A 27310-nucleotide genomic window follows, 5' to 3' on the forward strand; every position below is an offset into this window, starting at 1 on the left:
ATATGAAAACTTTTTTAAAATTTTAAAAATAAAATACAAAAGCTTAAATTGAAAAAATCATAATTAGAAAAATAAAATAATAAACCTATAAAATATTAATTATATAAACATATCAAATAAAAATATAATATAGTATACAAAAAATGATATATGCATAAATAAATATATATTATATAATAAAATAAATAAACAAAAATATATATTATTTATTAATACTACATTCATAATAAATAATATATATTTGTATATATATAAATACAATAAAATACATAACCATAATGTATAATATTGTATAGTTTTTGGGGAAAAAATGTTCAATATAATTATATAAATATTAATTATACACTATATTTTAATTATATAAAGTTATTATCTATATAATATTTTAGCATGATCCCTTGATTTTTTTTTTCTCATTTGAATACAAAACTTTTATTTTCTTTTTAAAATATCGTTTATTCGAACAACATCCTTTCAAATACCAATTTACAAAATATTCTCTCTCTGGTATTATCGATCTAATCCACCACATACAAGCTATTATAAAAAAAAAACAAAAAAGCTTGTATTGAATTTGATCACCAACACAAAAAAATAAAATAAATGTTAGTTATTTTAATTTATAACAACAATTAAAATATAAGAAAATTTTTTTTTAAGGATATTATGTATTTTTTCTAATTAGTCAAAGATCATCGGTTAGTGTCTTCCAATCTATGGACAGAGACTAATCTTGTGATTAATGCTCATCAGATAATTTTATAAAAAAAATTAAACACAATTTTTTTACTAAATTAATATTTTCCTTACTAACAGTTACTACAAAATCTTACATCATTTTTTAGATAAACCTTAATTAATATTTTTTTTACTGACAATCACTACAAAATCTTACATCATTTTAAGATAAATCTTAATTAATATTTATGTTTTTACTAACAATCACTACAAAATCTTACATCATTTTAAGATAAATCTTAATTAATATTTATGTTTTTACTAACAATCACTACAAAATCTTACATTATTTTAAGATAAACCTTATGAGTTGAAGGTGTCTGTCATGACGAGAAATATTATAGTAACAAAGAATTTCTCAAATGTGATGTACTCCTATAGAAGGTTGGCAAAAGATTGACTATAATTATTTTAGTTTTGAATTTTTCATTTAAATTTATTTATTTGTCTAACTAATATGTGTTTATAAGTTTATATTTTGATTTAAATTTATTTATTTATGATTAATATGTAAAAATAATTAATATTTATTTGAGCTTGTTATTTTTTAATCAATATTTCGCTTAAGTTTATTTATTCATTGTAATTAACATTTTATTTAAATTTATTTATTGTAATATTGATTTTTTATTATTTTACCTTAATTATTTTAGATCATTTAATTTTTAAAGAAGTGACCATATCAACTAATTAAAATGTGATTGAACCATTAATCAAATGGTCAAATATTCTTAAACATGAAATAAATCATGATAAGAGAAAAATGTTCATCTTATGATAAGAGAAAAATGTTCATCTTGTGAGCTAGTGTCTGATAAGAATAACTTTGTACCAATATCATCATTAACAAAAATGAAATTGAATAATGAACTTTGTCATATTTTACCTTTTATGCAAAAGAAAGAATATTTTTGGATTTCTATGTTCAAGTTACTTCTTGACAATCAAAAGTTGATTAGAGGATAAGGAAATGCCTTCTCACACATGAATGAAAAATAATATAAATGAACAAAATGTATCTAAATCTCGAGAACCTAGTTTACAAAATTAGTTTGTAAAATGTGAACTTCAAATATTTATCAAATGATGGTTTTCTGTTATAGCAATCTTATGTTGTTTTTGAACTAAAAAACAAGTTATAACTTTTTCAAAGTTAATTATAATACTGAGTTCAATTCATATTAAAATCTTTTCATGTTACAAAAGAAATATCCAAGTTATAAACTATAAAGTAAATAGATAAGAAAAAAGTAGGAAAGGATATACTACACAAATATTTTTAAATTGATTCACTCTCATCTTCAGGTAACATTCAGATCTTATCTCCCAGGATTTTCACTACAAAACAAATCAATTACATGGGTATTAGTAATCCTTAAGCCTTCAGAGGCTTTCACACTAGCCTTTGTAGGCTGCACATCACTCAATATTCTCATCTTTGTAGGTTAACACCGAGTATTATCACCTCTGCAAATTCTACATCTAGTATTCTCACCATTGCAAGTCACACAGTTAGTATATTTTACCTCTACAAATTCTCAATTCGATATTTTGACCTTCGTAGGTTCTACCAACCTACATATATTATTTCATAAGTCTCTCCATACTTAAAGCCAAAGCTCAACAATTATAACACTTCACAACTGATTCATATGTACTTGTAAGAAAGTATCTTAATTGATCGTTTGAGTTTTCTGTCTCTCACCCAACTAACCAAAGTAACTAAACACCAAGATAATAAATATTTTTATACATAAAAAAACATATATAACGTTAAAATCACATATTTTACAAAAAAAAAAAAAAAGAATTGTTCACTTTCTTTTTTATTTTATTTTCATTTCATTTTCTTCAAATATCTCTCTATTTCATATCACATTATATTTATCATTTTTTTCATCACTTATAATGTTTTTTTTTTTTTTACTTTCCTCTTTTTTCATTTCTCTTTCACCTTTCAATCCTAATCATTCCCATTTTATTAGGACTTATATCACCCAAAAAAATGTATTAACAGTAATTCAATTCCCAATGGCGACTTACATCATATAGATACTACTAGTACATAGTACGAAATATCGAAATAATTGACACGATCAATTCATATAAACAGGTTTTAATGGATTAAGTGTAAAATTTTAACAATAAAAACTTTTAATTTCTTTATAAAATAATCTACAATAATTCATATAAAAACGAAAATCTTTTGTCAGAGGCATTATCTCAAGTTTTCTACAAGCCAGGTGTTTGATTCAGCAAGAGGGCAAGCTCCCACACTATTCTGTCAGAGTCATTATCTTACTCTTATCTCCAGTTTTCTAGCATGTCATGCCAGGTGTTTCATTTTAAGGGTTGCCACCCCAGGGACGAGTGTCAAGCCTGTGTGCATCTATGGATTGAACCCAGACACAACATGAACTTGGTTTTTTTTTTTCGGTTAAAATAAACTAGTTTTAAATGTGGATAAATTACTTCGACCACAATCCTATTTCCTATATGTGTAACAGTGTAAGTCTATAATTATAATAAATAAATTATTTAACAACAATAACAAGCAAGTTGTGTAAGTCAGAGACAAAGAAAAGCACTAGTTAATTGAACCGCAGCTACTAGCTATATAAACACATATTCAACCTTACGACAGCATATGCTACATTCAAGCAGAAAACCTAAGATACTACAAGCTCAAATATGCAATATTTAAAACTGATCTTGTTTTTAGTAAAATCGTTATTTTCATCATTGTAATATCTTCCTTGACCAAGCTTTATTACAGATATACACATTTCCAGTGATAAGATGGAACGCAATTTCGTTCGCAGTTAATTGATCCATAGTCAGGGACCTTTATATTGGCTAATGGGTGGCAGTTATTTTATTTTATTTTCTTAATGTTACAAGTATTATGTGAGTATATATGTGTATAATTGTTCCCACAGGATTATATGGGTGTGTTATCATCCCCTCAGCCTAAAATTTATTGTAACTCACCGAGTATAGTCACTTGCATTTGAAAATCATGTAGATAAAAGCTACATAAAATATATGCTGAACAACAATTTCCATCTGCCAATCAAAAAAAAAAAAAGATTGTCATGAAGGAAATTATTTTCATAGAAAATTGTTTCCCCAAACAGTAATTCTCCTACATCAATTTCCTAAATGTTAACATGATGCTTTGTATGGTGTAACTATGTATGCAATACAACAAATCAGTGTCTTAAATTTAGCTTTCACCAGACATATATATTTGTTAGAATTTGTTTAGCTAAGGGGTGAAGCATTTGAACATATGGTTTGCCTCTTTAGTGGAAAAACCAGGTAGTCATCTGGACTATTATTAAGTGGCCTAGGGTTTTATTTGATCATATTAGACAAACTTAACCCGGCTAAAATTGCTAAATTACATTCTTGAATTTTTAATTTCAAGAAATATGGGTATCCTTCTCTGTTTCCCTTATCACTTTGATATCCTAGGCCTACAAGGCTACAACAAACACCAAAGAGACTAAGACACACGCTATACACTGATAAAATTTTAACCTTATCAAGAAAAGGTCATAGGTATGCTCATCAAGGAACGGTTATATATAGGTATACAATTGGTGGATAGTAGTAATAATATGACGGAACAACACCAATTTAGAAGCAAATTCAATGATAGGCCTTGTGAACAGCATCACAAAAAAATTGCAATTGTCAGTCAATACAAATGTTCCTTTGCTTCAACTATTTCAGAGCACGACAAAAATATTATATACTAATTAACAAGGAAAAAAAGTTTACCCCCTCCATTCCAAAATAAGTAGTCCTCTCTTTTAAGCTATTTTTTTTCAACAATATCCCTAGCTTTGATTAAGAAGATAAATTAATACTTGCATTGAAAAGAGACATCAACCATAAAAATAAGTTGGTGGATAATAAAATGTATCTACTATTGGTGGATAGTAGGATAATTTATGACAAGAGTAGTTGAAAATTAAAATTGAAGATATTTTTGTATACATTTTTATCAATTGAATATTTTGCGTGCCACAACCTAAAAAGATTATTTATTTTGGAATGGAACTTGCTAGGTTGTTTTTTTTTTCTTTTTTTGCTGATGAGTGTTTGTTAGGTTTGTATATATCTTGGCATAGTATGATAAAAAAAAAGTAGAATTAATTAAGTTTTTAGTCCCTCTAACTTTTTTAGATTTCAACTTTTAGTTCTTCAAAATGTATTTATCAACTTTTAGTCATCCATTAATTTTTTATCAGCATTTTTAGTTCCTTAAAAAAATTGTTCATTTTTAGTCCTTCATTTATTTTTATTGCTCAAAATTAGTCCAAAATATATAAAAATGAGGGACTAAAAATGGACATATAAAGAAGAACTAATTTTGAGCAATAAAAATAAATGAGCGACTAAAAATAAATATTTTTTTAGAAACTAAAAATACTAACAAAAAATTAACTATATCCAAAAAAATATCTTGGCATAGTATTTATCCGATAAAAATTAAACTATCGGTATAAACATTGTACTATCTATTAGTATGACCTGCAATTAATGTTTAGAGATGTATTATTTATGCAATAGCTTTTTTTTAAGCATTATACAATAGTTCATAACAATATTTTGTCTCTATCTCTCTTCATTGCATTATTTATTAGATGTCATACTTCTCTCTCTTCTCTCTTCTAGTTATAAAATTGGTTGTTCAGATAACATTTCTCTAATGTTCATATTAACAACTTCATTTTTGTGAAACAAAGACTATACTAATGGGAGCAAAGCTAATGACTAGCATTTTTTTCATTAATATATAACACTATTTTATAGTGGAAGTGTTAAATAATGCACATGGATTTCAACCACACAGATGAAATATGAAAGAACAAAGAAGTCACGTTAAAATTTCTCACATTCAATATCATCCAAAACAAATGAAAATGAGAATATAAAGTATCAAATTGATGAATGAATAGAACAAGAGAGCAAGCAAACTAAGGTATGAATACCTCAGGAGTCCAAGATGTCGACCACCCTTGATCCAATACCAAACAATTAAAAATTTAGAGGACAACATTATGCCACCCCTCCCATACTTCATGTCCATCGATCAATACCTATAATCTCGATCAACTTAAAAATTGATTAAAAGATGTTGGCTAGCTAGATGAGTTTCTAAGCAATAGACCAAAAGGCCAAGACCATAACCAATAATATCGACTATGGGGTCCAAATTTAATAGGTGCAGGTTATATTCCTAGAAAATACTAAAAAGCAAAACCTAGAAATCTAAAACAATGGGGAGAACTACACCCGACAACCTTTTTTGACACCATCTAGATGACGCAAAATAATGTCGACTTAAATTTAAGCAGTATGAAGTCCAAACGGCAAGATCAGTGACTCATTCAGGGAAAGGGAGATGAACCGACCGAATCACCATCACCCCTTCCCCTCTCTAGAAGAAAAAAGTTGTTCCATGTCAATGTACCAAGTGCAAAAATATTCAATGCGAAAACTGTCCAAAATTAATGCCATTTTTTTTTTCTCGCACTCAATGAAGTACTAAATGTTACTCAATTGGAAGAGTCAAAACAACAACGTTTTTGCTTACCACAAATTCCAGCACACAGCTCCAATCTTATTCCCCGGACCATTTCAAACTCCATCCTTATTAATTATACCTACACACAATCATAATTAAACTCTTCCACCAAAACAAGCAGCTTGATTAGACAGAAGTAAAACCAACAACAAATAAACAAACCAGTAGTACTACTACTACAAAGTAGTATCTTAAAGATAATAACATCATCTACTTGACTCGAGTCTCTAAGAAGCACAAATTAACAAAACGAACCAAAAACACAATCCTAATAATTAACTAACTTTGCTAGATAGCTAGCTATGCTTACAAGAGAAAAACCGTCAGAAATTAATTAACATACTTAATTCACAAATCAGTGAGATTAATTAAAGACATGATGATGATTGGCAATGCAAGGCTGATTAGAAGGAAGGAGGAGGGCGAGGTGGAGCTCCCCAAAGCACATCATGAGGCATGTTCTGACCATTGTGTAGCAAATTAGGAGGCAAATTATACATAGGCATTGAAACCTGTTCACCCAAACCTTGAGATTGTTGCTGCTGCTGCTGCTGCTGCTGCTGTTGCACTTGCATTCCCTCCTCACCTTGTTCATCCTCCAGTGGCAACCTCTCATAGGTGGCATTAGCAAAAGTGGCGGCGATCACCATCACGGGCCCGGAGGCAACGAGCGAGCCGGCGACAGTGCCACCGACAACCTGCCCCTGCCCGCCAGCCAAATAGACAGTTAGTCCCGTGGCTCCCGGCGGCGAGGGGGACGGCAAAAAGGCTCCCGAGAGGGACAGTATCTCGAACCTCCCATGGAGCGTTATGACGCCGGCCGGGGCGGCAGGCTGGCGGAGAGTGACGTTGGCAACAATGCCACTCCCGCTGAGCACCGACACGCCGCGGTGGCGGCGGTTGGCAAAGGCGGCGATGCTCTCAGCAACGTCACTGCCGGAGGTGATTTCCAGGACGTGGCTTCGGAGTGCGTTGGGACTTTCCTTGGTTATGACTATGGGCGGCTTGGGCTTGTTCTTGGACCCAGGTGGCCTGCCACGTGGCCTCCGACCGCTGCTTCCTGGCTCCGAGCCTTCGTGGCTTCCGAGGTTTTGGTTCTGCAGGTCCTCTCCGTTGTCCCTGCTCACCTCTTCCTCGGTCGTGTTTGTGTTCGCATTAGTGTTGCTGTTGCTGCTATTCGTCGGTGTAGTAGTAGCGTTGTTGTTGTTGCTGTTCTCCATCAACTCTTGCTCTCTTATCATTCCCACATTCCCAGTCCACCATCGATTCGCCATCTTTGATTTTTTTTTTCTTCTCAAAACCTTTCTAGATAGATAGATAGATAGATAGATAGATACTTTCTTTTCTACTTAATAAAATTCAGATCTCTGTCCCAAAACCTTGTCTGAGGATGAATTAGACACGAAGCACATGCGTTTCTGCATGTAAACCCTAACCACACAAGTCACATCCAGCTAATTGAGACTATGACACAAAAATTAACTCAACTCAGTGCCGGGAAATAAATAAATAAATAGAAAAGCTTTAGTATCTATCTAGCTAGTAGTACAAGAGAAGAGAAGTTGTTGAAAAAAATAACGCAGTGTGTTTGGGGGGGGGGGGGTTTGCAGCAGAAAGGATATGATACGGGTAATATGCTTTTGTAATTGTACCTCAATCTATGCCACTAAAAGGGTCAGATTAGTACGGGCATAAAATGGGAACAGTGGGAAGTACCTTGAGAGTGAGCGGGGTCCCCAGGCCCAGTGTTTTGTTTTTTACTTTTATGGGCTGAAGATGATGCTGATGATGATGATGTTAGTAATAAATGGTTCTTGTTTATCTGTGTAGTATGAAAGAGTATTGCATATATTTATTTAATGGCAGGAAGGGAAGATAGAGAGAAGAAAGCGGTATTTGTATATGGGGGAGTGGAGTGGTATTGGGTTGTCTCCCTGGTAAGCGGTTCTTGTGTTGTGTTCAAAGTTTTCAACTTCCCAAGCAAGCATAGCTCCATCCACTTGTTGCTGTTGTGTCACCTACTCACTCACTCATGCCAGCTTCTCCCTTCAAAACAACAACACCAACTTGCGCCTAATATTGGGAAAAACCTAACTTTTAGGTCTGGAGATAAAAATAAACTTAAACAAATTTCATCTCGTAAATTAACTTGTAGATCTAAACTCCCCTGTTGTTGCGTGAAAAAAACCTGAGTTGGATTAGAAAAAACCAAAGCTTCTTCGTTCAAAACGACAGCAAGTTGCGCGAGATGTACAAGGAAAAAAGAGTTTTGAGTTTTGAGTTTTGAGGGGATGAAATTACCGTTGTGCCCCGGTACTTGTTTGGTTGGTCAGTACTTTGTAGCATGGTGGCTCGAGCGACGCGTGGGGTGAGTGAGGGCTTCAGCGGGCTCCTGCTATTTTGTCAAGTGAAATGGATTGACTCTTGCATTTCTCCAATAGATTTACTCGACAACAAATAACATCCTTTTCCTATTTTATTTTTTTTATATAAAACTATCGTGTGAAAAAAATATTTTATAGCTAGTTAATTTTAAAAATGTTCGTGAGTTTAAAAGGATCGTACTAGTACCTTTTAACATCAGAACGTTTAGTACATGGAATTTCGTTAACCGTTAACTAATGTCTTTGCAATATTTTGAAAAGTAGAATAAACTATATTTAATGTTTTAAAAGGTAGAATGAACTACATTAAACAATTTAAACTTTAAATATTTTTATCAGATACATAAATTAAAAAAATAGTTATTGTATTTTTAAATTTCTTATTTGACCTATTATTTATTTTACCCTTATATTTTTTCAATAGTAGAGTTGTAATTTATTATTATTTAAGAATGTTTAGTACCTCATTCAGTATTAAATATAAGGAAAAAAATATTAGTATATTTTAATCTTAGAATAAGTAAATCTCAACTAATTTTATTATATTAATAAATTTTTTAAAAATATTTTTAATTTAATTAAGATCGTATTTTCAATGATCCATTTTTGTTCCTTATATCAACTTCTAATAATAATGGATAATTTGGGAATAAAAAAATCTAAGTGAAATTAATAAACTTAAATGATGTTAACTGTGAACTTAGTTTTTTTTTTTTCTTATGATGGAGATCGAAAAGAATATATGGAATTTTCTTTTTTTAAGTGTACAAATAGAAATTTATCATATATGGGAGTACTAACTAAAGTTGAGTTTTCAGAGCTGCTAACTAAAACCAAACAAGCACTTAATACTTCAGTGTGACTGAGATTGTATATCAGTATATGTGAGAAGATAACATAAGAGATAATCCCCGAGCTCCTCGTGGGAGAACTTTCGCGATGGTTGGATTTTCTGTCTTTTGAGTAAAAGACTAATCAAAACTCGAAAAGATAGTTTTATCCTATTGCCAAAACATGTCCTTAATATGATTCTTTTAAAAGAATTGTGTATTGATGATAATTTTTAGATAATTTAATATACTTATAATGATGTTATTTATTTTAAAGATGTTTTATAAAATATATCTAAATTTAAATTTTATACTTCGATATTTTGAAAGACATTTTATAAAAATGTACTTTCATTTACTATTTAAGAAAAATGCTGAGAAATACTTTTAAAAAATATTATAGTTTTCAAAGGAAAATTAACTAAACACATAATGTTTTAACTTCAATAAAATATTTAAAGTCAAATGTGTATTATCACAATAAACGTTTACACTGGAATTCAGTAACTCATTAAATATTACAGTATATAAATATATATGTAGTACAAGTTTCAGTATACAGCTGGTAACAAAATGAATACGTAAGTTTTGGTAAATTCAAATTAAACTAGCTCAATATTTTATACTTAGAGGTTAGTAGTTATTGTTAAAATGAGTTTCGGAAAGGTGTTAGAGTAATTTAATAAATTAAAAATAAGAATATGTAGATGGAATAAAAAAAGTTGTGGTGAGGGCGGCACGAGCAGGGGTGGGTGAACGTGCTGATGCGGCAGTGGGACACATCAATGTCTGCATGCCGCGACAAAAGTAACGAATGCCAATGTCTGAAACATCACCGCCAAGAAAATTTCTACTTTCTAGGGTCTCTCGCTCGCAGGGGAATTAGTTGAGAAACGTCATTAATGAATGAATCATTATGGGTTTCGTTTAGATTCACTTCTACTGTGATTAATTATAAATCACATACTAATAAATAATTTTTTCAATTTTTTCATCTTGTGTATTAGACTCTGTTCTTATTTGTTATCAAAAGCCACTATAAGTTTATACTAAATACTTGTTATTCAGACTCAATTAGCTCGTTTGTTAGGATTAAGAAAAATAATTAATTTATTTTAAATTTATAATTTTTAAAAAAAATTATTATTGTAATTAATTAATGGGGTATTTATAATCTAAACATAATTAGTACAAGAAACTTGTGTCTTAACAAAAAGAACAATTATTATTTTAAAATTGAGTCTTATAAATAAGAATAAAAATAGTAATAATTAGTGTCTTTGAAATATTAGTTAAAAAATTTAAAAAATTATTAATTAGAATATGCAAAATTACATTTTGTATGACTTTTTTACGTTATCTTATAATATTCACAATAAATATTTTTTTTAATTTTTTTAACTAATGACATAAGAATATTAGTTAACAAGACCATGAGTTTATTTAGAGTCATGAAAAGAAAAACTATCCACAAGTGTTATACAAGTGGTAAGTAGTTGGATTCTTTAAACATATACTAAATTTCGATCTCTAGGTATGTGAATAGAACAACACATGTTAAAAAAAAATATTTTATTTTAAATTATATTCTACTTTCTTCATAAAATTAGTACTATTTTTGTAAGTTAAAATTAACTTATGTACCAGAGTTTTTGTAAGTTACCTTGTACAATTTTATTGAAATTTTTATTTTATTATCAAATACTAAATGATGAATTAGCAATAAATTTTATATTTATTTTTTACTTAATTGTATTTTTAACTTCTCATGATATGATAATTATATAATTTTTATTTTTTAAGTTTGAATGGTATGAAATGAGTTTTTATGTAGGAGTGTTCATGAGGCATTTGTGAATCCAAATCAATTGAATATATATGTAATTAAAAAAATATAAACATTACAATTTGTAAGTTTATTTTCTGCCAATCCCATTTAGTTGCATAAAAATCGAATTTTCACATGCAGCAAATATTAGTCTAGAATGAACAGTATTGCAGATAATGTAATATTGGTAAAATCTTAATTCGGTTAACACAATGCATCTTTTGACTTTCTCTTATTGTTGTCAGCTAAAGATACAGGGGTACATGCCTATGCCTAGAAAAATCAGTAGCAATTGTAAGTCTTACATGATCTCATAGGAAGATTTAACACAATTTTATAAATTGTTTATTAACTTCAAGTTGTATTTGATTTTTTTAAGTTATAAATAGTTTCTGTACTTTAAATTTGAAAAGAAAATCAATCCAACACAAACTTATTTTATCCTCCATTCTATCTTTAATGTTTTAAGTTTAAGTCTATTATTTTCTTTTATAACATTTCCCGTTTAAATAAAAAAAAATTGACTGAGGAAAATAATTTATCAGAAAATTTAAATTTTTATATGAAGAATTTAAAATTTTAAAATAGAATTTTAAACAACTAAAATTTTGGAATTTTAATTTTCTTTTAAAATGTGAGAATTTGAAATTCTCTTTTCAAAGTCTTCTTCAAGAAATATCGTATGAGATTGTGCAATTTCGATCGACTCTGAGCGTAGAGGAACATGTATAACTAATACACCAATCATATTTTTTCTTTTTTTTATTTATCGTTTTTCATCTTCATAATTTTAACTTTTTTATCCAAACACAAAATTTTAAAAATAAAAGAATTTCAATTAAAATATTTAAAATTCTTAAAATTTAAAATTTTTCAAAATTTTAAATTCTTCCATCCAAACACACTCTAATATTTTTCTTTACCTCTTTAATTTATATATTGTTGTCAGTCTTTACTTTTCATTCATCTGCACCAAAATACTTTTCGTAATAACTTGAAAACTCAGTCATTTTCCTTCTTGACACAAATCATCATCTTTATTTTAGAATCTTATTAAGATAAGATTAACCTAAGTCTATTTTCACTTATTTTAAATTTATGGGATAACACTTATTAAAAGATTATCTCACTTGATTTATTTCTTAATTCAAACATAATAATTAATAAAGAGAGTGCTCCTTTCACAGTACTCGTACCTTCATTTCTCATAATCAGGTAATAAATCTGTGCATCAGCTCTCTCTTTCTCTGTTGTGGGATGCGTACGTCCCGTGTGCAGTGTGTTCTTGGACATTGTCTTGCTTTGTTTTATTCAACTTTCAATCAAATGATGCGTCTGCTCTCAATGGCGACACCTTTTCCTGAGCACTGCCAGCAATACTTAACATAAGTAGTGATGCCACTTTTTGCAATAACCAATTTCAGAAAGAAAAAAAAAGTGAGAATGGAACCCAGAAAGAAACTCGAATAAATAGATGTTCCAAGAAAGTAGATGCTTGCGGGAAAGGAAAGAAAAAAAGAAAAGACTTTGATGTAATTAGGGGTGAGTAAATGTCTCGCTCCGTTATACGTAAGGTCAGTTTCCATAAGTTTACATTGACTGTGAATAGGGTCACTTTGTCCCATATAAGAATAGGGATTTAAAATATTGGTCCAGTTCTAGTTTTGCCGATTCGATGGGCCAAACAGACTAATGCACGTGTCTATTTTTTCTATATAAAAAAAATTAATTTTAAAATAAATATATTTTTTCTTAAAAAATAATTAATTATATTCAATTATATATATGTTTTTAAAAAATTTTAATAAATTTGTGATAAATACTTAATTAGAAAAATTTTAATACAATTAAATAAATTTTCAATATAAATTAAAGAAATTTTAGATTGAACTTTTAAGATTAATTGGATTTGAATTTGGGTTAGGCTGAACCGGTGGTTGTGTGTTTGTGGGCCAACTCACAGACCCCACATAACAAACCCGTGAATTATGTAAAACGGGCCTAAAATCCTATATAGCCATAAATTTAAAAAAAAAAAATTGATCCATAACTCGTGCAGAACGTGCGAGTCCATGAAACTAAGCTCATTTAGTTACTCTAGATGTAATGAAAATCGAACATCGATCAGAATGGTGATTTTTTATCTTGAAATGTTCATATAAATATAGTATTAAATAAAACAAAACAACTAATATATTAACAGAAATTAAATATGTTTTTATTTTATTTTTACAAAAAAGAGGTTTTTTTTCTATTGATTAAACTTTAAAGCATGTTAAATTTATTTTTTATATTTTTTAAAATTCTTTTACAATTATAAATATCTTACATTAGGATCTTAAACATCTCAACGGTAACTAAGGTATTCTCTCTCATAAACTTCGATTCTTTAAAAAATATTTGCGAGAATCAAACTTAGACTAATCACACTTTCAAGAATATATTATATGAAGAATCAAACTTAAATTTTCTCAAATTCAACAAAAATATATTGTCAACTAAGTTAAATGCATGATATCTATAAGCCTATAGCATGAGCAGCTTAAATTTAGATAAATAATTATTTATTTTGTAAAAATTATATTGATAAATTTATAAAAACAAATAAAACAGTAATCAATATCTAAATTTACAATTATGAGCACAAACTCGGGCTCAACGGCGCAGCTTCTTCTTTAGATTCTAACAATTAATTAGCATTTAGCAATGAGTGGTTACTGTATTTATCCAATCGAGAGCAAGAGCATCATCAATGTTCCAATTCTTGTGTTTTCGTCACAGGTCGCTTTCAGGTCGATGATCACTTCATCAGAAATTTAGAAAGAAATGGCAGACATGTAAGTTTGTTCTACCACTGCTATCTTATCTCGATTGAGACGTCAACTTCTAGATTTGTTTTATTTTTTAAATTAGTATTTTTAAATAATTACATTTTTATTTATTAAAAAATGTATTATCATTTAATAATAACAAATAATTATATATTATAAATTTATTAACTTTTAAAATAATTATCTGAAAACATTATATATATATATATATATATATATATAAATTTCTTATTAATTAACTACAAGGATTATTTATATCGTTCCTTAACTAGAATTGAAATTTTACTATTGATCACATAGTAATATGTTAAATGATAAATAATAAATTAAAACAATAAAAATGAAAATTAAACTCTATTAAAACTTGCTTTAAATTTTGTTAAAAATGTATTTTATTCTGTGATAAGTTTATCTTTTAAAACAAAATAATTTAGTGAAATGATAACTTTTCAGAAAAAGTTATATGAACAAGTGATTAATGCATGTTTGAAACATCTTATCTACAATAATAATTATGTTTTAAAATTATTAAAAACAAATAATTATTTCTTTAAAGTAAATTAAGTTAAATCAAATCCGTGTCTGCTACTGAGTTATACACTACTGCAATTTAAAAGAAATCATCATTCAAAAGTCTGCTTGTTTCAGTTTGTTCATGAAGAATTATTTTTATTTTGAAAAAAAACATAAATTTAAATAAAAGAAAATTAGTGTTTGTTTAAGCTTATGAAAAAATTAAAATAAAAACAAAGTTTTTATTATTTCAAGTAATTATAGTTAAAGTACTAAACAAAACCTTTTTATAATTATAATTAAATAAAAAATATTTTTAAATCAATTTTCTAAAAACAATTCACTTTTTTTTTCTAGTTTTTATACCTTCTTAAGATTATTTTATTATTAAAAAATGTAAACAAACTGATATTGATCTCGTGGCTAAAATTCAAATATGATCAAATTCTCGAAAGCTAGAAAGCAAAGGGATAAGTCTTATTACTAAATTCAAATGTGATCAAAATCTCAACACTGAAAAGCTAGAAAGCAAATGGATAAGTGCTCTCAAGATTAATTAGCACCTTTGAAAGTAGCATCAACATCGTTATCCATTTTCGTAATATAAAATATAAAATAGAAACGAAGAGGACAAATTTGGGAAGTGATGTTTTTCAATGGGATGATGGCACGAATGGCAGTTGAAGGGAAGATTCGTGAGTTTAGGTTTTCTCTTCGAACACGGTACATTTGGTAGGAAAGACTTCTGGGTTAGGGTTTGAACTTTGAAATTAGAACAAAATTTTTAAAAAAATTAGTCAAACAACTTGAGCAGCATAACATGGCGTGGAAGTAAACCTGATCTGGTTGGTTATCCAAAGTCCAATTGGCAAACCGCTCAAGGATTTCATATAAAAAAAAGTAGGTACAAATTATAATTCTTTTAAGCAAACCTCAATATCGATCTACTCCCACAATTTAGAAATAAATAGTTTAAAATAGGGGCAAGTGGGGAGCTTTACCGTCTCTATTAATACACTAAATGACAAGTTTTAAATTGAAAGTCATATTAATCTCAACTAATTTGAGACGAATTAGAAAAACTTTTTAAGCTACACCCTTCAGTGGGAGAGAGATATGAGTCATGTATCTTTCTTTTTCTTGTTATATTAGAGTATTAATTGACATATCAAATGACTTTGGTAAGGACATGTCCATATCCAAATCCTACCTTTAGGAATCGGGTCTAAAATTTCCAATGATGCAAGCCAGCTTATTTTTTTAAAATAACTGTTTTTTTTAATAAAACAAACATTTTTTATGTGTTTGTTTAAATTGTTTTAACTTAAAATAAATAATTTTTTGCTTTATTTAAGAAGTAAATCTTATATGTTTTTTAATAAAACATTTTTTTTAAAAACTCTTATTTTAAAGTTTTTTCTTATGTTTACAGTCTAAAAAAACTCATCCATTATTAGGGATGCAGATGGGTTATATAGTTTGTTGAAGCCTACGTCTTACTCCAGATTGGAAAATTAAGGCTAAATTTATTTATTGAATGAATAAGTAATCCAGTACAAAAAAATCAAGACTTTTTTTACAAAGTTTATTAAATAAAAATGTCAAATTTTTATTTATTTTAAAGAGATTTGAAGCCTAAGTGGATGGTTAATTTAAATAAATACAAATAACATAATGATAGTAACATTATTATTTTATTATTTTATCATGTTATTGAATTTTTACTACAGTATTTTAAGATTATATGCTTGTTAGTGTAGGCCAATTAGACTATTAAAAGATAGGCTCATAAACTTATTTAATAAACCTTACCATACAATTATGTCAAAAAAATAAAATCTTACCATACAATAAATTCTTAGATAACAACAAACATTTGCCTACCAAATTTGGATATTAATAACAAAACTTACATTTGCTTATAAAAAAACTATACAATAATTTTTTTAGGTAAAACCATACTTTGAAAACATTTAGGCTAGTTTGATCCCAATATATAAAATAAGAGCTATATTAGAGAAATGGGATAGGTTTAAAGCTTTAATTTAAGGGGTAGGTTATATTATACAACCTAGTTAAGTCCACCCCATTTTTATTTCAATTCTCTTTTTAGTATATTATAATACATAAATTAAATGTTTAAAGAGATTTATCATCCTTTTTATCCAATAGATGAGAGAGAAATAAAATACTCTTCTGACTAGCTAATGATTTATGAAAAACTCAAATGACTAGGGGTTGCATATTCTTGAACAATCCCCTTAGTGAATGTTTGAAATAGTTATTTTAGAATTTTACTTGTTCTTATTTTATTTTTATGGTACCCTTAAATTTAATTTTTTACATTTCACCGATATTTGAAAGTAACCATACAGTACTTGTCCAAAAACGTGCTTCTTACAAAAAAAAAGTATAAAATATGTTAATAATAGTTAAACAATGACTTTTTTAAAAGTTTCCTTAGGAATCTAGAAAATTATTATTATTTCAAAATATAAATTACACTCATGAAATTTAACAAAATCGATGTTATGTTTATTTAAATTGAAAAAAGTTCAAGTTAACAAATATAGTATGAGTATAGAATATAATATCTAACGATTTGAAAAAAGGTATACAATGCTATGCTTAGGAGGTATGTTTATAGTTTACTTTCCTATTTTGGACATAAGTCGAATCATATACACATCATCCGTATATACTGATATCCTTTCTCAGAGAACATCACTATTAGATGTGAAGTTCAAAACACATAACACAGATTCCAGTACATGACGTATGATTAGAGGTTTTGTATTTTAGCATAACATTGATTATTATTAGCTATTGGCTCCATGTGAAATGCGAATCAAATTTGTTAGAAGCTCTGCATTTGATCCAGTTCGTGACAGATGAAGTGCAATAATTTTACAAAAACACAGTGTAAACTAATGGCACATGGCAGTAGTTATATTCTCCCTTCGTCCTGATTCACCTCCGTTAAGAAAAATAATTAATAATATTAATTTTTTTAATTAATTATATTATCATTTTAAAATTATATTTTTTTATTTCTCTGTTCACTCAATTGTTTTTCATTAATATTTGAAGACAAAATAATTAAGTAAAAATATATAAGAAAATAAATTAATGCATCTAAAAATAAAAAAAATTATATTATAGGAGGACTAACAAATTTATAAAAAATGTCTTGTAATAGGGATGGAGGGAGTAAGAGATATGTTGAATGATGGTAAGAGGTGAGGGAAATGTGTAATGTGTTCCAAGAGCACCCATCATCTCACAATGATAGCCGTTGAAAATGACAATGCAAATTTCTAAAATACTAAAATAATTTATTGACCAATCAAAACAAGTTGATCATAGATGGTCCAAAACTCAAGTGGCCACCACTTTGTTCACACAATCCAACAATAAAAATGGCCATTTTGCTTTAAGAAATTCTCATGCTGGGTTGAAATCCATTAGCAGTGAATCCTCCATCAACTGAAACAATCTGTCCAGTGATGTAGGATGCTGCTGGCAGGCAAAGGAAAGTCACCAAGGATGAAACTTCATGTGTTTCTGCCATCCGCTTTATCGGCGTTCGAGATATTATCTCACTAACAAGCTGTTTGTTCGCAAGCAACTGTTAGAAAAAAAAAAGGTAACAATTAGCACACCCAAGTTAAGATGATAATGTAGTCATTTGAAGATTAGTTATTCTGATGATCATGCTAACATAATAATTCATCAGCACTTAAAAGGTAAGGGCAAAGCTATGAATTATTAGCAAAAAACCAACACACACAAATACATACTATACTCTTAGAATTTAGGTCCAATTCAACCCTAAAAGATGTTGAGTACTAGACATTTACTCTAATACTATGTTAAAATTTGGGTTTAAACCTAACTCAACTCCAAAAGTTAACTCAAGAGATGAGAATTGTCCCCCACTTATATACTCTATTTTGATCATATCTCTAGTCAATGTATGATCTCCAACAAGCACACTTAAGCCATGATGATTGAATATCAATTGCTAACATCAACCCAACTCAATGAGGCATCCCAAGATGCAGGCTAATTAGATTTCCCAATTCAATAATCTAAAAGACCGATAGACAAACACTCTTTTTATCTGAATACTCCTATAATGCTGAATACCAATCCTTAAAACTTAAAAGGAGCATGAATGTATGAACTTCAAAGCACAAGATTATGCATTGATATTTTAGAACATGGTATGAAGACTAGAGGGATGGAGGTGGTGACAGGATCAACAAAATAGAAGAATACTATCTGCATGCATAGAATTTACTAATGACCAATCAGTTAACTTCTCCATTCTCATTCAACTCAATTTTAATTAGTCAACATAATTAACCAATCTTCATAGTGAGAAAATGACTAGTCCTTGGAAAAGGAAATAAAACAGGGTAAAAGAGAATTACAGGTTCCACAAGTGAAGTTATGGTATACCAGGGTGCAACACCGTTGCTCCTTATATTGTCTTTTGCCCATTCACAAGCAAAATATTTGGTAAGCTGATCAATAGCAGCTGAAAAAAACATGATGAATCTCTTTAGTCAATATCTTTCAAAATAGTTTGTAATCTATGTTTGAACCGGTGATGACATAATTTTACATCAACTCACCTTTAGTTGCTGCGTAAATGGCTCCAGAACCTACGCTTGTCTGACTTGCAACAGAGGAAATGGACACAATACTTCCATTTCCAGATGCTTTAAGAAGAGGATATGCAAGTTGGCACAAATGGTATGTGGAGTCCAAGTTAGTTGCCATCAATTTTGAATATTCTTCGGCTGTATACTCAATTGTCGGCTTCCTCACATTTGTTCCAACATTGTTTACCTAAGCTCACAAGACGATTATGTGGTGAAGTCTTGCTCATAAGAGAAACAAGTCTAGCTATTTTAACATTTTTAATTTAACAGTTTTATGCTGACATCAACAAATAATCACAAATAGAAAAGTTTTATACATATCATGTTTTAAATTATTAACCGCATTGTGCAGATATATAAATGCTGCCCTTCTGAATGCATTTCAAGCAACAATCACAGTCTTAATCCGGTAAATTGAGTATATTACCAGAAATGTTATTACAATACATGATAGCATCATACAACAATAAAGTATACTGAAACCCTGTTTGAGTTATAATACATAAGATCGATCTCTAACATTTTCAGTAACTGATATTCCAATATAAACTAGACAGTCATCGATAAAGCTGAACACACAGGTTATCCTGCCTACTATCTTAAACACAGGCAGAGAGCCACTGAGTTGCATCAGGGTATAGGACCTCCAAAAGATTTTGAAATTTAACATAGTAAACACTAAACAAAGTACCAAGTGCTCCATACATTAACATTCACTTATAACCTTTTGACAGCATAGTTTCCTTGATTTCAAAAGTATTATCTTGAAATGTGTCATTATCTTACACCGTATCTTTAACTTTTTAAAGTATATGATAATAATAACACATCTCAAGATAATACTATAATGCAAGGAAACCTCTAGCCTTGACATGTTTCAACATGCACTTCTTGTCAGCAACATTACTACAAACCACTGTTATTTACAACCGCCTGATGAGCTCACATAAGTTAAAAAATGATAGAGTACATTATACATTATCGGAAGATCATATACGTGAATAAGATAACATGATATAGTAAAAATATTTTAAACTGACAATATATATAAATTAAACTTTTTAAATATTTGTTGGGCAACATATGTTCCCCTTTTTTTTTTCTTTTTTCTTTTTCACAGGCTCTTATATTTTATTTTTTTGTTCTAAATAACTTTAAACAAAAAAATTCAAAACAAAGTATTCCAATTTCCAAACATGCAAAAAAAGAAAAAGACTAACAAGTATGTTGAGCTTGCCGTTGAAAGCAGAGGCCACTTGTTGAATGAGGTTCTCTCTATGGGGTGGAGAAGACGCATCACAAACCAACCCAGAAACCGAAAATCCCTTCTCTTTCCACTCCTTCAAGCATGCATTCAGCTCTTCTTCATTCCTCGAACAAGTGTACACTGTGGCACCAAACTCCGCTAGTTCCTCCACCACAGCGTGCCTGAATCAACACCCAGAAAAAACACCACGCAAAAAACGAAACTTTAGGTCATTTCAACAAACCCCAGAATCAAGATACCCAATTCAATTCATGCAACAAATAGAATCCACTAAAAAAAGATTCTGTAACGAGGGAAAAAAAAAAGACGAACCCAATTCCACGCGTTCCTCCAGTAACGAGAGCAGTGGTTCCCTTAAGGGACCATCTAGAGCCTCTGCTACTGCCTTCAGGGTTCGCCATTGTTGTTTGCTTTTGGTTTTGCTTACGTTTTTATCTTAATTGAACGGACCATGAAGGTAAGAAAGTGTTTGTCATCTTATCAGAAAACGACGTCGTTTCCTATTGGGCATATGTGCTGGTATTTGCTGCTGTGCTTTTTTACGGGCCTAATTACTGTTTTCCTGATCTCAAAATGGGCTCATTGTGGGGGATGTTTAGGTGTTGCTAGGCGCATCATTGCCATAAGATTTTTTTTTAATTTTTTTTTCAAAAATATGTTTTACAAATTACTGATTCGAGTAGGAATTGAACCCATGACTTTTGTATTATTAGCAAATCACTATAACTAACTGAACTAATAGACAAATTATGTTATAAAATAATTAATGTCATTATATATAATACTAAAATTTATAATGTATATTTAATGCGCATGTAAATTTAGATAATGTATTTTGAGACAATTAATTTTGATATAATAATTAATATGTTTACATATATGAATTTTTATGGAACCTATGATTTTTATTTAAAATTTATATATGAAAAAATATATTATTAGATCAAAATTAAATGTAATAAGGTCAAAAAATACATTAGTAGATTTATGTTAATAAATCTATGATTTTTATTTACAATTTATATATGTAAAAAATTAATTATTAGATCAAAATTAATTGTTACAAAATTTATTATCTAATTACATGTGCAATAAATATACATTAGAAATTTTGGTATTACATATAGCGATATTAATTATTATTTTATAACATAATTGACTTATTAGCTTAGTTGGTTAAAGCGTCATGTTAATAACGCGAAAGCCACTAAGCCTCTGCCAATCCATAAGTCTCATACGGATTGATCAATCCATATCTGTTTTACGAAAGGGCAAAACAGAAATCACGTTGTTATGTTGGGTGTACCAACAATTGTGTTGGGTGTGTGTAGCAACAATCAAGATGTTTGTGTTGTCACATTGCTAGTTGTGAGGCAAGAGAGTTGTTCTAAGCATGTTTTTGTTTTTAGTATAGTGGAAAAGGACTCACATGCAAGTGCACAATGCAATATAAATATGAGAAACATAAGTCAAAGTTACATGTATTTTTATTTGAAAATTATTAAGCAAGTAGGTCCAAGTGATAATGAACTTGAATTTCTTAAGCAAATGATCAAAACTTCAAATCCTAATTTTTATACATGGAGAAAATCTTATTTGAATATTGCATCTTGCTTTTGAATGTCTTCAAATCTTTTAAACTTGAGATACAACTTACAATTAGGAATGCACAAAAACCGGTTCGATAAAATAACCAAATCAAACAACCAATTTCAAATATTTATAATAGATTTGATTTTAAATCCGAATCACCAAATTGTTTTAAAAAATTGATTCAAAACCGATTTGGTTTTAAAAAATTGATTCTAAACTAAATTGATTTTAAACTAGTTTTTACTTTCAAGAATTGAACTAGTTTTAAACTATTTTTTAAAATAAAAAATTGATTTGGTTAGTCAAACCAGTTTTGTAAAAATAATATAGTTAATCAAATAACTTTTGTACAAAGGTGTAATTCATTCGCAAGGAATTTTAATCATGTGGCACATTCTCATGAGTAGGTAATTAATTAGGTAGCCACAAAATTACAAAACCTATTATAGCTAGTCACGGAGGAGATTTCATTACAATTTACAATTGCCATCACGTGCATGTAGAGATTGTAGAAGCCCCTATTCTTAATTCCCTTTTGTCAAATTGAAAGAACTATTTTATCTTTAAAAAGGTTTCAATTTCTACATGGAAGAGTAAAGCGACATTGTAGGAAGGAGAATAAGCCTGTGAAGTGTCATTTGTCAAATCGTCTTTCACAACCAATGAATAGATTAATTATACGACGAAGTGTCTGTGAAGTTGTTTTCACTGCCAGAAGCTAGAAAAAAATCCCTAATGCATAGACACACACGTGCTAGGTAGCTACGAATTTTAATCTCTGGAGACGCTTAAACTTCAGCAGTATATAGCAATTAGCTATAGAAAACACTATCACTACACTTTGCATACATCGAAGCACCCTAAATAAAGTAAACAAACTTGCTAAAGCAAGGAACATGTATCAATCTGAATTAATTCCCACAATAAATACCCCAAAGAAAAACAGAAACACACACATCATGCATCATCCCCGGCCATGTGACCTCTCTCTGCTGCATATGTATATATCTTTAGACTTTAATTCAAACATACGATAGAACCAGATATCAGGCATTGCCAAAATAACAAAATGTTGCATTAATTAATCAAAATCATCCCATGAACAAGTTGTGATGGCTAACACAGTAACACCACTTCCTCTACCAACTAGGGTTGGTTGCGTGAGCAAGTTTTTAGAAATAAAAAAACAAAACAAAAAAGGGAACTTCAAACCAAGAAAAAGTCAATTATCGGAATGACTTTAGATGCTACAGGTTCACAAAGTTGGTTTCGTAGCACCGCCTCAAGGGGAAAAAAAATCAATACAAAATTGAGATATTAACAAAAGGTTGTTTATTTGATTTTGTGACATATTTTTGAGATGCGTGCGTGTACAACAAAAAAAAATACACAAATAAGTGAAATATACAGATATATAACTATATACAATGTGTATATATAATGTCAGTTTTATATGTTCAAATAATAAAACGACAAATAAGTGAAATAAAATTCTAGTCAAAGACCAAACTATCCTTTGGCAGAAATATAATATAAAATTCATATAACTTTATTTTAGAGTTTCTTTTTAGATACCACAATTATCCTCTGCTTGCATTCCCACAATTACAACTCCAAGACATTGATTATATTAAGCTGGAATATACATCGGTTGATCCATACATTCGGTGGTGAATTATTTTAGAGTTTGATCTTTCTTGTCCTTATTTTTTCAATCAAGAGTTAATTTTTTGCATAAAATTAGAAGACATATATTCAACATAAGTGTAAATTCCATGTACATTATTATCGATGGTTAATGGAATTGTTGGATGGCAAACTTGCTTTTCTTCATTAATCTCACTTTCGTGTCAATCTTTTCTATCGCTATGTGAATCAATATAAATGTAGCCCATAATGGGAAAAACTTAATTTTGTGAAAAGGGGTAGCTGGATTTCCCCCTTGATCTAAGACAGACAGCAATGGTTCTGTGTTCCCTCTTCGCAAACTGCAAAGAAACATGAAGTCAAAAGCGATATTCCATCACATTTCCTTACAAAGAAAGGCTGAAAAGAAGACTATGACGTCCCCGCGTGTATTCTGGAGGAACGGTCCGTGTCACAATAAGGTGGCTAACACTGTTTTTAAGTAACTACAGTCTCGGGCTTCGAAATACTATTTGAAAGATCTAAGAAGTGGGCATTTTTAGGGATAACTATAACTAACATGAATATATATTAATAATATGTCACAAGCGGATATGTTGTCATTGATATCATATTTATTCATTTGGTTAATGACTGATTTTGATAATAAAAAAAAATTAATTATTCATCTTTAATTAGTGAGATTTTTTTTAATTATATTTGTATTTATTTATAAGATTCCAACATAAAATTTTATTTAAGAAAAGAGATTTTAATATTTCTGGGACCAACTATTTGTTGGTAGAGTAAAAAAAAAACAATGACACATATGCTAATAAGGCCAATGATGTGATGCCCTTTCGTTTCTCTATCAAACTAAATTAAATATTTGGCTGTGCTGTATTAATATTCAATTTCCGCGTGGTTGGTTGGTTTTTGGGAAGTGTTAGGAAGAAGAAGCATGTGGAAAGCAACTGAACAGACTGGAATATATGAGTAACTGGGTGAGCGATCACTTTTAATGATCCGTGTAAAAAGGTTATTTCATAATTTTTGTGCAGGTTTATGTGCATGTGACTACTGTTAGTTCCCTGGAATGTATGTAGCTGAAGTGACTTCTAATTGTCAGTTATGTCAGTTCTCCCACCACTTTAATTATTACCTTGCACTTCAACTTTTCTCCTCTTTGATTCCCCTCTCAACTTACACTGTTAGTTCTTAGTTGAGGAGAACCACAACAAAGGAGAAGAAAGTTTATTATTATATCAATAGAAAATGTTTTTTCTTGAACAAAAATCCAATTTGGTTGATGTTTATTTGTTTGTTTATCTTTTCATAGCCCCTTCTTTATGAAACCCTAGCTAGCACAGAGATTCCATTAACATATTAGAGTTTGTCCAACTTACTTAATTATCACATTTGAAATGGTGAAATTTTATATGTTGAAGTACTATAGTGCATGTTGTATTTTCATTTGTCATTTGCTTTCCAATGATGATGAACTGCATTCAGTCACCAAACTAATAATTCAAGAGAAACGTTATTCTTATTTAAGATTCTCATAATACTTTGTTAATTTTATTCTGTTCAACATATCATTCATTTTATCTTACACTATTCTCTCTTCTCTTCTTACATTTCTTCTTGTTGTAACAGAAAGTATTGTAAAAATTAAATGTGAAAATAACATTACTCATAATTCTAGGCTCAAAACTGCAGAAAGGAAATATATACCTACATATTCAAGAAATAAAAAAAAGATAGTAACATGCAACTTGAGATAATATAACATTAGTATTCAAATAAACCTAAGAATTCTACTCAAGGTGGTTTTAGTAAGGCAAAGAAGGTTCTTGCCTATTTTCTATGAACCTCTAATAGGAAAGGTGAAAAAAAAAGGCAAACACTGACATTCCACTACAACTTCTTTTGTTTGTCCTATATACTAAATACTAAATAACTTTCTGTGGCTTCCCCAGCCTGAGTTCAAGATCCAAGTCTTCCATTCCAGGCTTGACTCCAAGTACAAATTCAGCGGACTGAAAAGTTAGGTTTCTATCATTTGAACATGGCTTGAGGAAAACAGCAGGCAAAGGAGCCATAGAAGTTTTTGATCTTTTATAACTGATGCCTTCGTCCCCACATGAATGATCAGTTGTTGTTGGCAATTTTTGGCCAAACACTACTGCACTTTGTCCCACAGACAAACTTGTTTCAAAAAAATCATTACAACCCAAACCTTTTAAAAACTCTTCCCTTGCAGTCACTTGCTCTTTTGGTTCTGAATCAGAAGACCCCATGTTGTGATGATGGTGTCCCCACCCAATTGAGGAAGAATAAGAAGACATGGTAGGCTGATGATGATAACAATTTTCTTGGATAGATATAGTTGAAGGCCTAGAAGATGAGACTTTGCTTGTTGCAACTGTACCTACAGTAATTAAGGTTAGAGTAATTATATAAGGATTATTAAGACAACAATATCTACCTAGATGAGATCATGAAAGTAGTTCTCTTCAGAAAATTGAGCACTACTACTTGATGACTTACAATCATTTTTGTGATGATGTTGAAGGGCTAATTCATTATGGTGGTGACTAAGGCTTTGTTTGAGTCTAGCCCTGTCCCTCCTGTGCACATTCATGTGTCCCCCTAGAGCCTGAGCAGACCTAAACTCTCTTTTACAGAAATTGCATGAGTAAGACCGTGGAGGCCATATGCACCCACCAAGTATCCTAGCAGCATCTTCTGCAAAGGCCCTTTCCTCCCATGATGATGAGTTGTTGTTGGTTCCAAATGGTTGCTGAATATGTGACTTCAACATTTGTTTTCTCCTGATCCACAGCAAGTACTGTGATTCCTCCATGTTGATCAATAGCAAGAAAAAAAAAAATTAAACTTGTTGGGAGATATATGATGATGAGATGAGAGTGTGAAACAGGTTTGGTGGAAGAAGCTTTATATAATGAGAAAAGAGTGGCTTGGGGAGAGGGAAATATTGAATATGAATAGTCTAGGGTTGCAATATTGCATGTCCTTGTTAATATTATAATATTTGAAAGCAACCTAAGAATCTATGAGGGAAGAGAAAAAGGTTATCTGAAAAAGGTCTTGTTATAAGCTCTATGTCTTGCCTTTTAGTACTTGAGCTTTTCTGTTGTTTTTTTGCTTGGTTTACTTGCAACACTGGCTTAGGAGGGTCCCATTTATGCAACTGTCTTGCATCATAATTTGATTCACACACGGATGAATTGGAGATAACGGTTATGAAAGTAAGAAATTACATGTAAACTGTTTCTCTGAAGCTTCCACACCGAACCCATATGGTAATAATACTGTTACACACTGTCTAGTGTTCTCATAATAACTTCTACTATGTAGCACGCACATAAAGTACCATAGTCATTTAAACCCGTGTCTAGTATTTCTGT

The 27310-nt window shown here is 29.9% G+C and overlaps 3 protein-coding genes across 19 annotated transcripts; all 3 read right to left on the reverse strand.

The window, feature by feature from the left end:
- Nucleotides 1-2001: 2001 nt before the first annotated feature.
- Nucleotides 2002-12931, reverse strand: LOC102667174 (AT-hook motif nuclear-localized protein 15). Of its 16 annotated transcripts, none has more exons than XR_005887221.1 (6): nt 12576-12931; nt 8054-8729; nt 6864-7801; nt 6347-6416; nt 5742-5849; nt 2002-3804 (listed from the first exon to the last, which is right to left on the reverse strand). XR_005887221.1 is itself a non-coding variant. In XM_041006912.1 (4 exons), the coding sequence occupies exons 2-3, from the start codon at nt 7609-7611 to the stop codon at nt 6391-6393; spliced, it is 774 nt and encodes a 257-aa protein (XP_040862846.1). In that variant the 5' UTR covers nt 7612-8729; nt 12576-12931; the 3' UTR covers nt 2002-2076; nt 6347-6390. The 16 variants fall into 16 exon arrangements, 7 of the variants coding, with proteins under 7 accessions (XP_040862846.1, XP_040862845.1, XP_014619707.1 ...); XR_005887218.1 differs by having other exon boundaries at nt 2002-2076; nt 3730-3804; nt 6864-8729; XR_005887222.1 differs by lacking the exon at nt 5742-5849 and having other exon boundaries at nt 2002-2076; nt 3730-3804; nt 6864-8729.
- Nucleotides 12932-18037: 5106 nt separating this feature from the next.
- On the reverse strand, nt 18038-21111 carry LOC100819646 (tropinone reductase homolog). 2 transcript variants are annotated; one of them, NM_001367213.1, is made up of 5 exons: nt 20973-21111; nt 20614-20821; nt 19364-19580; nt 19188-19266; nt 18038-18351 (listed from the first exon to the last, which is right to left on the reverse strand). In NM_001367213.1, the coding sequence occupies exons 1-5, from the start codon at nt 21059-21061 to the stop codon at nt 18318-18320; spliced, it is 627 nt and encodes a 208-aa protein (NP_001354142.1). In that variant the 5' UTR covers nt 21062-21111; the 3' UTR covers nt 18038-18317. The 2 variants fall into 2 exon arrangements, with proteins under 2 accessions (NP_001354142.1, NP_001242650.2); NM_001255721.3 differs by having other exon boundaries at nt 19160-19266.
- A 4480-nt stretch (nt 21112-25591) lies between these two features.
- On the reverse strand, nt 25592-26923 carry LOC100788082 (probable transcriptional regulator RABBIT EARS). Its single transcript, XM_003537416.5, has 2 exons — nt 26430-26923; nt 25592-26310 (listed from the first exon to the last, which is right to left on the reverse strand). The coding sequence occupies exons 1-2, from the start codon at nt 26743-26745 to the stop codon at nt 25832-25834; spliced, it is 795 nt and encodes a 264-aa protein (XP_003537464.1). The 5' UTR covers nt 26746-26923; the 3' UTR covers nt 25592-25831.
- Between the last annotated feature and the right edge of the window lie 387 nt (nt 26924-27310).

Source organism: Glycine max, chromosome 11 (assembly GCF_000004515.6).
Source record: "Glycine max cultivar Williams 82 chromosome 11, Glycine_max_v4.0, whole genome shotgun sequence".
Classification (NCBI taxonomy): Eukaryota; Viridiplantae; Streptophyta; class Magnoliopsida; order Fabales; family Fabaceae; genus Glycine; species Glycine max.